This window comes from Mustela putorius, unplaced genomic scaffold (assembly GCF_011764305.1).
Source record: "Mustela putorius furo isolate JIRA1106 unplaced genomic scaffold, ASM1176430v1.1 tig00003869_pilon_pilon_pilon, whole genome shotgun sequence".
Classification (NCBI taxonomy): Eukaryota; Metazoa; Chordata; class Mammalia; order Carnivora; family Mustelidae; genus Mustela; species Mustela putorius.
The window spans coordinates 30671796-30685147 of record NW_025422021.1 but is presented as its reverse complement, the minus strand read 5'-3'; the positions used below and the strand labels follow the sequence as shown (position 1 = coordinate 30685147).

The following is a 13352-nucleotide window of genomic DNA, read 5'->3' as shown; positions in this document are numbered from 1 at the left end:
TAATTCTGGGGTCTGTGGGCATCCCCCAGGATTCCTTGAGGCGGCTGCTGAGCATGGCTTCTAGGGTTTTCGCTAGTCCTGGCTTTGTCCCATTCACTCCATGTTTGGGGCTATCCTTGGGAGGAACCTTGAGCTCAAGACCATGGGTATGACCAGAGCATCCCTTAACTCCCAAGTGAACATCTTGGGAGCTTCTGGTCCGACCTCATCTCCAGGTGGATGGAGGTGATCGAGAGAGCCGGCAGCTCACCTGGGAGGGCCAGGCGACCTGAGGAAGAGGCGTGAAGGCCATCCTGCCCAACAAGGACAGAGCCGAGGAAGCAGAGCTGGTTCAGCACATACCCCATGTAACAGCATCCCCAGTGTAGGATGGGGTAGGAAGCCTCACAGTGACCTCTGGGAGGGGCGGGGAAGGACACCCAGAGGATCACACATACATGTGAAACCGCAGGCCCAGCTCAAGGTGGAGACCGAGCCCAGCACTACCCCACCCTTCCCCCTCGCTGGGCAGCGCCTATTGAGGACTGGCCCAGAGCAGGACCCTGTGACTCATGCCGCATACATGCCCGGTAGAAGCCACTCTGGCGCCTGCCTCACAGACCTCTGGGGAAGTGGAAGCCAAGTCCCCGAAAGGCCTCCAGTTCATCAGTTCCCAGTGTTTCCTAACAAACTCAAGTACATGGATGCGCTGTTTGTCGTCGTGTAACGTGCATGCGCTGCTGGATAAAGGGCCTGTCCCCGTGGTCACCACGTACTAGGACTAGGACACAGAAGCCAGGAACAGGCCCCAACCATGGCCAGCATCTCTCCAATCCGGGTCTTTATTGAAAGTGGCAGGGGCCTCTCAATGTTCTATGAAAACTAACACCTTAACCTCAGAACATTTAGGGAAGCAAGGAATTTCATTTTCTTTTAGAAAAAAAAAAAAAACAACAACAACACCCCAGTTCTGGCTGACTTGAGTACTTTGGAGACACGGTACCTGATCAACACCACAAAGCCCATCTATGACCAACCAGCTTGGCCACTGGGGCCTCCGGGCAGGGGAGGAGGCAGACGGGCCAACAGTCCCCACTCCTCAGTCCAGGGTGGGGGGAGGGATGATGGTGGTCACAGCAGCACAGGGGTTCCAAGTCAGACCTTCCTCCCCATGCTCCTCAAGCAGCAGTGCCCTTCAGCGGGTGGACGTCAGATGGTTTCTGTTGTGCGAAAACCTGCGGAGAAGAATCCTGGCCTGGAGCGCAGGCCGGATGCACGGCCAGCAGGGCAGTGGGCGGCTGCATGGGCGGGCCTAGGGGGAGAGATGCATACAGCCTGGTCTCTGGTGTGACAGCCACAGCAAGCGCTCTGGGCCTCACCTCTGCACCCGCTCCACCAGGTGAGCCATCAGCTTGTCCGAGATACCGGGGCAGGACTCCTCAGCCAGGCTGAAGGCGTTCTCCAGCTCCTCCAGCGCCCCCACGCCCCCGCCGCTCTGCTTGTGCTTCTCCTTGAGCTGCAAACAGACCCCCAGGCACCTCACTATGAGCTCCCGCGGGAACACAGGGCCCTCAGTGGGCAGGCGCTCCCAGAAGGCCTACGCCAGAGGCTTCCCAGCCCCTCCCTGCAGCCTGGCACCTGCACCAGAGACCAGAGTGGTCCTTCCCCACAAAGCTAGGATGGGCTGGGTCCCAGCAGCCCTGAGCCTGTAGCCAGGGCCTGGGGCATTCAGGAAAGGCAGGTGCTGCCCCGCCCCCACACCCCAGGCAATATCAGGTCTTGGTTGTCAAGAAGGGTCTCCAGCAGCCTCTTAGGCAGCTGTGGGCCTAGTGAACCACATGGCTTCCTCCCAACCGAGGGTCACAGAAGCCCATGGCTCAAGTCCAGCGGACTTGAGAAAACAGCCCAGAAACCCCAAGTGCCCCACATGGCCAGACCACGACATCCCGACCCTCAGATGGAGGATGCCTGCCCTCCTTCAGACCTGGCAGGTAGCAGGCAAAAACAGGCCAGCCCCGTCCTCCTGCCACACCCCTCACAGAAACAAAAGAGGAAAGGCCTGTGTTTCTCCCAGAAAACCCCTCTGCCAGCTTCGACCGTAGTCCCAGTCCACAGAATCAGGAGCCACAGGGGGTGCACTTGGCGAGCCAGATGCAGCCACGCTGATCCCCCATCTTCCCCAAGGACACACCAGCACACACTGGGCAGGAGCTCCCACAGCCCACACCCCACCCCACCCCCAAGTCCCTCAAGGCCCACTCCATCCATTTAGAGCAGCCCAGGGTGCTTGTGGCCCCTGTGACAATCGCCACCTCTGGCCTCGCTGCCCCTGTGGGGACATGGTCTAGCTGAGCTCCACAAGCCCCTGGTGCCTAGGCCCTGTGACAGGCCCTTCTTGCCGCCAGCTCCTCTCCAACCTCCTCCCTGGGTGGGTACTCTCCTATCTATACCTCCCACTCTGCCACTTTCCTCAGAAAACCTCTCAGCATCAAGTCCTCTCTCCCTGGGCTCCGAGTGCTGCTGTCACTTAGGGTGGGAACCAGGCCCACGACCAGGGTGTGGGGGTACTGGCTCCATCGTATTACTGGGGTATTACTACCCATCAGCAGGTGACACGTAGAGTGACAGGACCACTGGGGAGTCACCCTTGAGGCCTCCCTGACCTGGGCTGGACACCCATCACCGAGAACTGCAGCCTCCCAGGCTCTCTAAACAGGTGACCAGTCCCTCTGTTTACAATTCAGAATAAAAGGTTACAGAACACTAATTTTGTTCAAGGGCCCCAGCAGGCTGAGCATGCAGAAAGATCATATAAAGGTCCTTTGTCCCAGCCACTTCTCCTTTGCTTAGAAAGCCTGGCCCCCAGATCCTGGTCCAACCCCAGTGGGCTCTGAGGGGCCCTGAGGAAACCACAGTGGCAGCGGTCAGCACCCCTCATCATACACCTCATGTTAACACCGTGCAGAAAGTGTCTGGCCCTCACCTCTCCAAAGACAGGCCGGACCAGCGTGGATAGGCACTGGGACCTTGGCTGCCTCTTGACAGGCTCCGCTGACTGCAAGGTCAAGGCCAGGTCAGGGTGAGCAGGGCAGAGAAGAGTGCTCCCTCCCCCATATTTCCGTGCTCCTTACAAGGCAAAGCCTGGGGAAGCACCCACCCCAGGGTATCTGCCACCCCCGAAGCAGCTCCCCCACCCACCCTGGCCAGGTCAGACCTTTTGGGGGCCATGCAGGGCAGTCCCCTTGTGCAGTTTGCTGTGCGGGCTTGGCCGGATGGTGGGGGGGAACGTCCAGATGGGACCCTGCTCTCCGTCCTCAGCATCTGCATCACTGGAGCAGAAGACGAAGGGCTGTGAGGGTCCTCGGGGCTGAGAATCCCAAGTCCCACACCTTCTCAAGCCTCCCATTTATTTTGGAGGCAACCTCATGGCCCTAAATGCTACGTAGGCCCGCCTGGGCTTCAGGGGCCCGTGACCATGAGGCTGTGCCCCGTCCACAAGGGCCCCTACATGTCCGAGTCCTCGGAGCTGGACTCCTCGCCGTGCCCCTCTGACTTCCAGCGCTTGTAGCGGTCGATGAGCTCGGTGAGGAAGGAGGTCTTCTTAGTGTAGCGCGCGAGGAACTTGTGCTTCAGGAGCTCCTTGGCAGTGGGCCGCTGCAGGGCAGAAGGACGCAGGTCACCGGGTGTCAGGGACATTGGAGCTCTGCCTTTGGGCCCCAGGGTTCCCTGCTTCCCAGGGCACCGGGTGGGAAGAGGCAACTGGCGGGGGAGTGGGGGGGGACACGCCTTCCACCCCCTGGTGTACCCACTCCACAAGCTTCTCTAGAGCTAGCTCCCGGCAGGTCCCACCCGGATCAGGAAGGGCTTGGTGGGGGGGACCTGGCCCAGGGAAGGGGCTGGGTTTCAGAGCAGCTCAGTCCCCTCCCAGCCCACCCCAAGAGCCAGGGCTTACGAATCGGGGGTCTTTGTTGAGGCAGGCCTCCACAAACTCCTTGAAAGGCTTGCTATGGTGGCCCTCCAGGGTGGGCGGGCTGTTCTTGGGGATCAGGAACAGGACACGCATGGGGTGGAGGTCGGAGTTCGGAGGCTCGCCCTTGGCCAGCTCAATGGCTGTGATCCCCAGCGACCAGATGTCAGCCTGGACAGAGACCCACACAGGACCATGGCTGCTGGAGATTCCCCAGGCTGTGCCACAGCCACCCTCCTCCCTGCCACCACGCCCACCTTGAAGTCGTAGGCCGACTGCTTGATGACCTCGGGTGCCATCCAGAAAGGGGTGCCCACAAATGTGTTCCTCTTGATCTGCGTGTCCGTGAGCTGCCCTGCCACCCCAAAGTCCGCCAGCTTCACGTCACCCTGCTCTGAGAGCAGCACGTTGGCAGCTGCTCAACACAGGACAGCGGGTGTCACCCTCGGCCCTGTGCCGGGCCCCACCCTGCACACAGCTGCCCAAGGAAGCACACCGCCACCTGGGGACACCAGCTCATCCGTTTCAGGGACCTGAGCTTTCCTCTCCAGCCAGCAGGCCAGAGACCCAGGTGGGCAGCTGCAGACACAGGGGCCCCAGTGTCTCATGACAAACCCCGGGAGCAGAGCCACGGCACGACAGGCAGAGGGAACTCTGACCCTTGGCCTCACTCTCCCCACAGACTCCCTGGCTTAGCAGGACTGGCTCCCAAGGTGGGGCAGACACTCGATGCGGGACCACGGGCAAGGACTGTCCTTCCTCACAAGGTTGCAAAGTTAGCGTTGGCCCTGTACAGGGACAGGCGACTACTGTCTATTCGACAGAACCGCTCAGTTTCCAACGCCAGAAGCATCGAGCTGCAGGGTCCCAGGCCCCCAGCAGCCCCAGATGCCCCCCCTCACAGCGACCTGCCACCTTCCACCCTGGCACTTCGAGGGTCGGGGGACGGGGGGCACAGGGACCTTTGATGTCCCGGTGGATCTTGCGCTCCGAGTGCAAGTAGTCCAGGCCCTTTAGGATCTCCCGCAGGATGGTGGCAATGTAGGTCTCCTCCAGGGGGCCAGGTTTGAGCTGCAGAGAAGGTGTGGCAGGGCCTCAGGCACCCCCAAATACAGACCAGTCCTTCCTTCCATGCCCCTCCAGACCCACTGCCAGGGCCCTAACTCGACCCCCTCTCTACCCCGGGAGGGGCTACCCTGTGGATAACAGGGACCTCCTGTTCCCTGAACAACTCCTGGATGAGAAGAAGCCCCACGCACTAAGCCAGGTGGGAGCAGGGGAGACTCTTGAGAGCGCGTACTCTGCTTTCTTCTTTCTTGCAAAGGCGGTCCCGGCCACACTGCTGGGCCTGTCTGCGTGGGGTCCCCCACTCGCCTGCGCCCGACAGGCGCAGGACCCCCTCAGCAGAAAGGGACCGCCAATAGCAGTCTGTGTTTGGCCTTAAATGGCTCCTAACCAACACGTAATACACCAGGACAGCAAGGGAGAGGCGGCCGGGGGTCCCCAGTGGTCTGGCAGTGCTGCCAGGACAGCCCCACAGCAACCTTCTTCTGTCTGCTCCTGCCCACGGCAAGCTGCCCGCTGCTGCCCACCGTTGCGGCCTACACCTCACCAGGTCCAACGCAGAACCGCCACCCAGATACTCCATGATGATCCACAGCTTCGTGCTCTGGGATCAGAGAAACACCTGTCAGCATGGGGCAGAGAACAAAGCGGGACAGCGGGGCCAGGCCCCCAGGGCACACACTCCCCAGCAGCAGTGACTTGGGCCTCCAGCCCCTCAGGGACCCACCACAAAAGGGCCCCACCAGCCCCATTCACCTCCCCTCCCATCAAACCCCCAATGCAACCACTTTGCAGATGGACCAGTGGCCAAGTCCACTATGCCAACACCCCATCAAAAACCAGACCGGGAAGATGGCAGGTCCAAGTTAGCACTCGGCCCTCCCGTATCTGCACCCCAAGCATCCCCCTTCCCCCTGGGCAGGACCCCCAGAAACTGGCACTCCTCTGGGATCTGGCTGCAGGGGGCCTAGAGTGCCCCTGGCAGAGCTTTCCAGACACTGTCCCATGGGGCTACCCCAAGCCCTGGAGATGCCCAGCCAGGGGGTGGGTCACCATGGCCCCTTTCACAGCTAACCAGACCCCACTCACATCCCACATGCCCACCTGGCCCTTGGGGCAGCTTTTTGGGTGACCCACTCCACTGTGAAGTTGGGTCTATGTTCAATTGCTGTAGTCCCTTACCTTTCAGACCAGGCCTCTCCACCCCACTGTCCCCCAGCGGCAGGGAAGACCCAACCAAGGCCTTCTGAGCAGGTATAGGGGCTTCCAGGGGCCCCCCAGCTCCAACCACACGGAACACTGGGCATTATCACTCCAGCCCTCCAGACGCAGGCTGGGCCAGGGTTGGCTGTCCCTGGCCTCCACCTAAGCAGGCCCCGCACAGAGCAAGCCCGCCCACCAGGCACCTTCAGGTAGGAGCCGAAGTAGCGGGTGATGTACGGGCTGTCACACTGGCTGAGCACGGTGATCTCCTGCTGAATGTCCTCAATCTCATCCTCGGCCTCCTCCAGGTCGATGATTTTGATGGCCACCACCTCCTTGGTGCGGTTGTCAATGCCCTTGTACACCTCCCCAAAGGAGCCCTTGCCAATACGGTCCAGCTTGGTGAAGAGCTCCTCAGGGTCCACGCGCGAGTGCTGCAGGGACACGTGGCAGGCAGCCGGTCAAAGGGGTGGCAACGGGCCGAGATGACCATCCCCAAAACAAGGAGCCAGGGAAATCACCCACATTCTCTTCTCCTTTCTTCTTTTATCTCTTTTTGTTCAGAAAAACTAAATGTACCCTTCACACAAAGGACAAGATCCTCTGAGAGCACAGCAGCTCAGGCCTGGGCAAGGGCTCAGGGCGTGGAGAGGTAGGAGGACCGTAAAGGGCCCACACATGGGGAGGACCAAGTGAAACACAACACATGTAAAGGGACATGGGGACTGCGAGGCCATCCCGTATGACAGCAGGGACAGTGAGGCCATCCCGTGCGACAGTGGGGACGGCAGCAAGGCCATCCCGTATGACAGCGGGGACAATAAGGCTGTCCCGTGCAACTGCAGGGACAGCGAGGCCATCCCATGCAACAGCAGGCAACAGTGGGGACAACAGCAAGAGAGTCTCTCATGAACCACAAGCCTAGTTAGTAAGAACAGACCCGTGCAGCCTCTTCCCTTATAACAAACATGCCACACTAAAGCAAGCCTTGAGGGGTGCCTGGGTGGCTCAGTTGGTCTGCCTTCGGCTCAGGTCGTGATCCCAGGGTCCTGGGATGGAGCCCCGAGTCAGGCTCCCTGCCTGCTTCTCCCTCTCACACTCCCCTTACTTGTGCTCTCTGTCAAATAAATAAATACAACCTTTTAAAAAAATAACATAAAATAAAGCAAGCCTTGAGATGTTAGTAGCAGGCGGAGGTCCTCAGGGGAAGGGGGAGGAATGGGTGGCGCTCGCTCACTCTTCTGTGAGCCCAGAAGACTCAAACAACAAAGTCTATGAATTAAAACAGAAAACCCAGCACACATTATCCGGGTTTTCCCTGCACACCTGCAAGCCACACCCCCAGGAAGGGCTCCCTTTCTCGCCCCCGATCAGTCCTCAGGACAGCTACATGCTGACACCAGCACAGAGCTGAAGACCAGTACTCTACTGGATGCTGAATCCCAGATGTACAAGCATCCCAGGAGACTGCACAGTCCCAGGGCTGAAATTCCAACAAGACCTGAGGTGTGCTAAGTGGCTGGGACCGAGGGCGCCCAGCCTGTCTGAGCAACAGGACACAGCCAACAGAGGGGCGCCAACGTGGGGGTTCCATGCAGGACGGCAACACCCCAGGGGGGCCCCAGCCCCTGCCCACATGGCTCCCTAGGCTCCCGAGAACACCAAGCCACTATGTTTTCAGAGTCAGAGTCAGTAGGCATAGTACCAGAGAGACGAGATGGGGCTGGGAGCCCTGGGACCCAAGCAGGGGTTTGGGGCCTGGGGCAGAGGTGAGGGTAGGGCCTAGTGTCTTGTCCAGACAGGGGCAGAAAGGGCTTCCCCAGGCCCAGGGACTCAGACTTACAGAGAGTCGCCTCTGACCCCACATCCCCAAGCACCTATCAACACGGGGGTGTCTCGGTGCCAATCTAGAAAGCTGAGGCATAAAAGGAAAACAAATCCCAGCTCAGCGTGCCTCATCAGCACTGAGGGCTCAGCCAGGCCCAACCAGTTACGGACATGGCTGTCATCAGGTCCTCACCGGGACCGGCAGCCCAGTCCCAAGTCCGTGCACACGGCAGACAAGGTGCAGCGGATGTATGTAGCCAAGCTCTGGCCAGTCCTGAGAGCCACAGCTGCAGGCTTCAGAGGGACACAGAGAGCGGAGCACCACTCAGGTCCCTCGTGCCCAGCTGTGGGGCAGTTCCACTCCTGCTGCACATGCTCTGAAGGAAACCAGAACACACCAGGCCTGCGGCTGCAAGTCACAACTGCTCAGTGGTCGTCTTGGTGTGCATGGAGTGAGATCACAAGATCAGAACTCACCCAACTCAAGAGAGAGGCCTAGCAGGGGGTAGCCATCAGCTCCAGGACCACGGGCCGCCAGCTGGCAGTCAGCACGAACACACCTTCCTGCCAAGGCAGAGCCATCTCTGCCTCTGGTGGGAGGAGCTCACCATCCCATGCTCAGTCCCAGGCTTCTCAGGGAAGTGTGGTCCAGGACATAGTCCCTGAGGCCCACACGGCTCCTTCCCACCTTCCCAAAGGCTCCTTCAGTTTGTTCAGCCATCGGCACCTATTCAGTGCCCCACTCCCGCCCCCGGAGTGCAGTCCACCATGCCGGAGCCAGACAGGCTGCCACAGCCCTACAGGACACCCCAAGAGCAATGCCCAATAACTCCAGTCCACCTGATGCCGTCCGTGACAGTGTCCTCTTGCTGGAGAGAAAGCCCCTCTCCTTAAGGCGGCCTCAGAGAAGAGCTGGGGGAGGCAGGGCTGACACCCAGCAGCACCAACAAGCCCCAGAGCACCCCCAGCTCCTCAGAGTCCCCTGCTCCCCACACCCCTGCTGAGAACACCACATCAGTCCCCACGCAGGTCTGAAGGTGAGTCTGTCTTACCCACCACAGCAACCCAACCAGGGAAACCCCCCGATGAGGCACTCATACCTCCACTCACCTGGGAGAACACAGGAAACCTGCAGTCAGAGGTCCAGGCCCCGACCCCCAATTCTCACCCCCCTGGAGTCCCCACCACTGTAGGCCAGTCAGCTCAGCAGACGGCATGACAGGAATGCCCCTGCCTAGGACCCTCACACAACAAGCATACCACAGGGTTCCTGTGTTTGCAGCTCCAGCAGGAAGGAAAGGCAGGCAGCTCCTGGATCTGGGCTGCTTTTCTAGGCCTTTTTCTAGGTCTGGGGCCACCACCTGGCAGCAAGTCGGCTGTTCATGTCACCCCACAAAATGAAGGGAGCAAAGCCATTCCCAGAAAGCACCTGACAGGTAGGGCAGCCATGGTGCAGGTGCACCTGCAGCCATTCTGGCCCCGCGGGCAGAGCAGGAACTAGCGAGGCGGAGGGGAGATGACTGCGGCAGGAGCACAGCCTATGGGGAAGCAGGACCAACACAGCCACAATGACCACTGCCTCCAGAGAAAACCAGGCTTCCCGTCACTGACAGAGGCCGAGCCTACTGCCCTCTGAAATGACAGAAGGCTTCCTTCCCCTGGGGTCCCTTCCCCAGCTCCTCCCGCCTGCACTCCCGCAGCAGGTGTGACCTGGCTGCCCAGCCCTGACACCAAGCACCATTGGCCCACAGGGACAGGTGTGGCTCACAGCTCCGATTTCTTATCCTGGGACCCACAGGAACTACTCCCACAGCATTTTTTTTCTTCCTGTACTCCAAGGATGAAAATAAGAATGGTAAAGGATATTTCTGTTCCACTTCCAGAAGAAATGAAGCCTTGAAGACAGATCCCGCCATTCGATTACGGGACAACTGAGAGCTTCAGCCCCACACAGACTTGGATTTGAAGCCTCAATCTATGACTTTTTAGCCAACGAACATTTCTAAGCATCAAGTTTTTAAATCTAGGGTAACAAGAGCTCCTGTGTGATAAGGGTGCTGGAGGAATTACAGAAGATAAAACACATAAAAGGCTTAGCACAAGGAGTGACGGGCTCTAACGCCCTATTAATGTGTCCTGGATACTTAAGTGTCTCATAAGTGAGGTGTTTTTTTTTTTTTTCCCCCAACTCAATTCTTTTTTCTAGTCAGCACCTTTGCATCTGAAGTATGGAAATAAATCCCGGAGCCCATGACACCATGACACGTGGTAGCGTGGCATCATGTGGAGGTGGGAACAATAGTGGTGGGAGTTACAAGGTGAGGCTTGACGAAGTCACTCAGCACATGCCCCACTTCCTCCCCAGGTGCCTTCCCCACAGCTCCTGTCACTCACCAGAACCAGGAGTAGGCTGAGTCCCAGGTACCAACTGTCCTACGCTCTCAAAAACAAGCTGGAGGCCAACTTTCCTCCAGTGTCACAGGCATGTGGTTTACCAGACACCAGTGTCAAAACGAACGAAGAACCTACTAGCTTTGCTGAGCATGGGTCAGCAAGGCCCGGTCCCCACGTGCTGGTCCAGGATGCCCTGCTCAACCTTGGGTCTGGAGCTGAGCCCCTCTCTGCCTCTTCTTCCCCCCAAGTCTGGTCCATAGGCCTCCTGCTCCTCCCTCATCCCAGTCCCCCCCCCCACCCCCACTCCTGCATTCAGCACTCAGAGGGAAGCGAAGGGTGCTGACCATCCCAACCCCAGCAGTCTGCCTAAACCTTGCCCAAGACAACTCTTCAAGAACAGAGCCAAGCACGGAAGAAAATCCGGCTGCCAGAGCGTTTTCCTCGACTTCACGTCAGCCTCAGCTTACGCTTGTTTTGAAGTAACAGGAAGGGGCACAGACGACCAGCCGCCATGCTGGCTGCCCCAACCCTGCCCTCCCAGCACCAGCAGCGGGTGCTCGCTCCAGGCACACTCAGGACATACCAAGGAAGGCCCCTGGGGTCAGCAGGTTAACATGTAAGGCCAGACACCTCCAGGAGGCTCGGGGTGGGGAAGGGCAGGAATGATCAATCAGGAACACAGCAGGCACCTTCCCCTGCAAGACTTCCACCCCAGGTGACCGAGGTTCTTCCCAGCAGCACTCTCATCTCCCTCAAGGGAGACTCTCGGCCATCCCAGCTCCTCTTGCCTGCCTGTTCACCAGGAGTCCCCCCAGCCTCTGCCCCAGCCAAATGTGGCCACCTTGGTCCAGTCACATGGTCTAGTGTGGACCCCGACCTTCCAAGACCCTCCCAATAGGAAGATCCAGGTTCCCAACGAGTCCCGCCCCAGCGGCCCAGACCTGCGCCTGGGATAAGGCTCTGTAGGCACTCCACGGTCCTCCACGGGAGCTGCTTCCACAAGTCTGTGCCCCCCGGACGGCTCCCCGGCCCGGGGATGTGCATCACCCGGGTCCCGATCAACGTCTGCCCTTTGGCCCCGCTCCTTTGTGGGCCCTGCGCTTTGGAAACCCCAGGACGAGTTTCAGGAGAGACACCCCTTAGTGACACAAATGCTGGCCAGTGCTCCGGTCTCTGGGAGTTCAGGCGGGACCCTTGCTCCCCAGAAACCCAATTCTTACCTGGTTGGCAAATCCCCTGAGGTGAGCCATGTTTGCGATGCTCTCAGACCATCCGTGGCGGCCCCAGGACGCCCCGAGGTCCCGCCTGGAGACACTGGAACCCGGCTTCCTCGCTTCAGTCAACTGGAAGGAGAGCAGGCGCGCTCCACGTTCCACTGGGACGCACGGGGCTTCCCCGGGCGAAGGCGCCCCCCACCCATGTCGCCCCTTGAGGGCCTCACCCACCCGGCCCGCTCCGCCCCACCCAGGGCCGCGTGCCCGGGCCCCCTGACGCCCGCTACGGCTGAGCCCCGCCCCCAGCGCACTACCCCACCTGAACCCCGCCCCTCCCCGCGCCCGGCCCCCACCCCAGCCCCGCCCAGGGTCCCTCAGCACCGTCCACCCGCCCACGGTCCCTACTGCCTGACCATCTCCCACCGCCCGGCGCCCTCCTCAACCGCCCCAGGCGCGGGCCCACCCGGCAGCGCGCCCACCTCCGGGGGGCTCCATCCCGGCCTCCCCCGGCCCGCTCCTCAGTGCCCGCGAAGGCTCCCACCCGCAGCCTCCTCTCGCCCGGGGACACCCGGGCCCTCTAGCCCGCGAAGAAGCGGCAGTAGCGGCGACGGCCGGAGAAAGCCCAGCGGCGTCGACAGCAAGAGCGGTGCGCAATGACGTGACTTAGTGCGGGGTTCTCTGGGACACCGAGTCCCACCGCTCGCTCCGGACTCGGGTGTCTGCCGGCGCTGGACTACAACTCCCGCCAAACCTCGGGGCAGGGCGGTGTCGCGGGGCTCTCTGGGACTCGGAGTCGGGCTTCCTGAGCTCCTCTAGACCACGTCTCCCAGCAGGCCATGGGGAGGGGTGCGCCTGGAGGCGGGGCCAGGTGGGGGCAGAGCAGCCTAGGGTTGGGGCCGCCCAGCGTGGTGCGTGCCCCCACCCCTCCTCCCTCCCCTTCCCGCCCTCCTCCTCCGGTTCTCCCTTCGCCCTCCCTTCCCCACCTGTCTCCATCCCCCTCCCACTCCCGCTCCGTCCTCCCTCCCAGTACCCTGCATCCCCATCTGCCCTTCCCTCCGTCCTGGTCCCTTCCATCCACCCCCCCTCCCTGTGCTCTTCATCCTCTCCTTACTCCCCTCTCTCTCCCTCTTCTGCTCCACATGGAGGGCATTTGGTGATGCCCTATTCTGTAGGCTGTGGCCAGTTGGGCCACCCAAGTATCTCGCCACCCAGCAGTTAAGCCGCTGCCTTCGGCTCAGGTCATGATCTCAGGGTCCTGGGATCGAGTCCCGCATCGGGCTCTCTGCTCAGCAGAGAGGGACTGGAGGGACTGACTGAGAAACAATGTGGGGCACACTAGCCACGGATTAGCACACTAGCCATGAGAGACTGTGGACTCTGAGAAACAAACTCAGGGTTTTGGAGGTGAGGGGTGTGGGGAGTTGGGTGAGCCTGGTGGTGGGTATTAAGGAGGGCACTTATTGCATGGAGCACTGGGTATGATGCATAAACAAATAAACATAAACAAATCAGGCCGCAAAAGGAAGGACATTCTGACACCTGCTGTAACATGGGCGAACCCAGAGGACGTCACGCTAAGTGCAGCAAGCCAGATACAGAAGGGAGAATATTGTATGGTTTGCACATATATGAAATCCCTAAAGAAGCCAAAATTATAGAGATAGAGAGTATAGATGGTGGGCATCAGGATCTGGGGGAGGGGA

The 13352-nt window shown here is 60.1% G+C and overlaps 2 protein-coding genes across 9 annotated transcripts in view; one reads left to right on the top strand and one right to left on the bottom strand.

Annotated features, from left to right (window-relative positions):
* Nucleotides 1-673, top strand: part of FARP2 (FERM, ARH/RhoGEF and pleckstrin domain protein 2) — a 112038-nt gene extending 111365 nt beyond the window's left edge. For 4 of the 6 annotated variants that reach the window (XM_045066860.1, XM_045066865.1, XM_045066862.1 and 1 more), the window contains one exon: nucleotides 177-673. In XM_045066860.1, the coding sequence (XP_044922795.1) occupies nucleotides 177-285 (109 nt within the window). In that variant the 3' untranslated portion in view covers nucleotides 286-673. The remainder of the gene's footprint in view (nucleotides 1-176) is intronic. The other 2 variants (XM_045066864.1, XM_045066863.1) reach the window with 1 other exon arrangement.
* A 132-nt stretch (nucleotides 674-805) lies between these two features.
* Nucleotides 806-12341, bottom strand: STK25 (serine/threonine kinase 25). 3 transcript variants are annotated; one of them, XM_013051897.2, is made up of 12 exons: nucleotides 12191-12341; nucleotides 11656-11778; nucleotides 6418-6648; nucleotides 5559-5615; nucleotides 4909-5017; nucleotides 4204-4361; nucleotides 3932-4117; nucleotides 3488-3633; nucleotides 3194-3308; nucleotides 2963-3034; nucleotides 1359-1495; nucleotides 806-1214 (listed from the first exon to the last, which is right to left on the bottom strand). In XM_013051897.2, the coding sequence occupies exons 2-12, from the start codon at nucleotides 11683-11685 to the stop codon at nucleotides 1175-1177; spliced, it is 1281 nt and encodes a 426-aa protein (XP_012907351.1). In that variant the 5' UTR covers nucleotides 11686-11778; nucleotides 12191-12341; the 3' UTR covers nucleotides 806-1174. The 3 variants fall into 3 exon arrangements, with proteins under 3 accessions (XP_012907351.1, XP_012907350.1, XP_044922802.1); XM_013051896.2 differs by having other exon boundaries at nucleotides 12129-12310; XM_045066867.1 differs by lacking the exon at nucleotides 3932-4117 and having other exon boundaries at nucleotides 12129-12312.
* Nucleotides 12342-13352: the final 1011 nt, after the last annotated feature.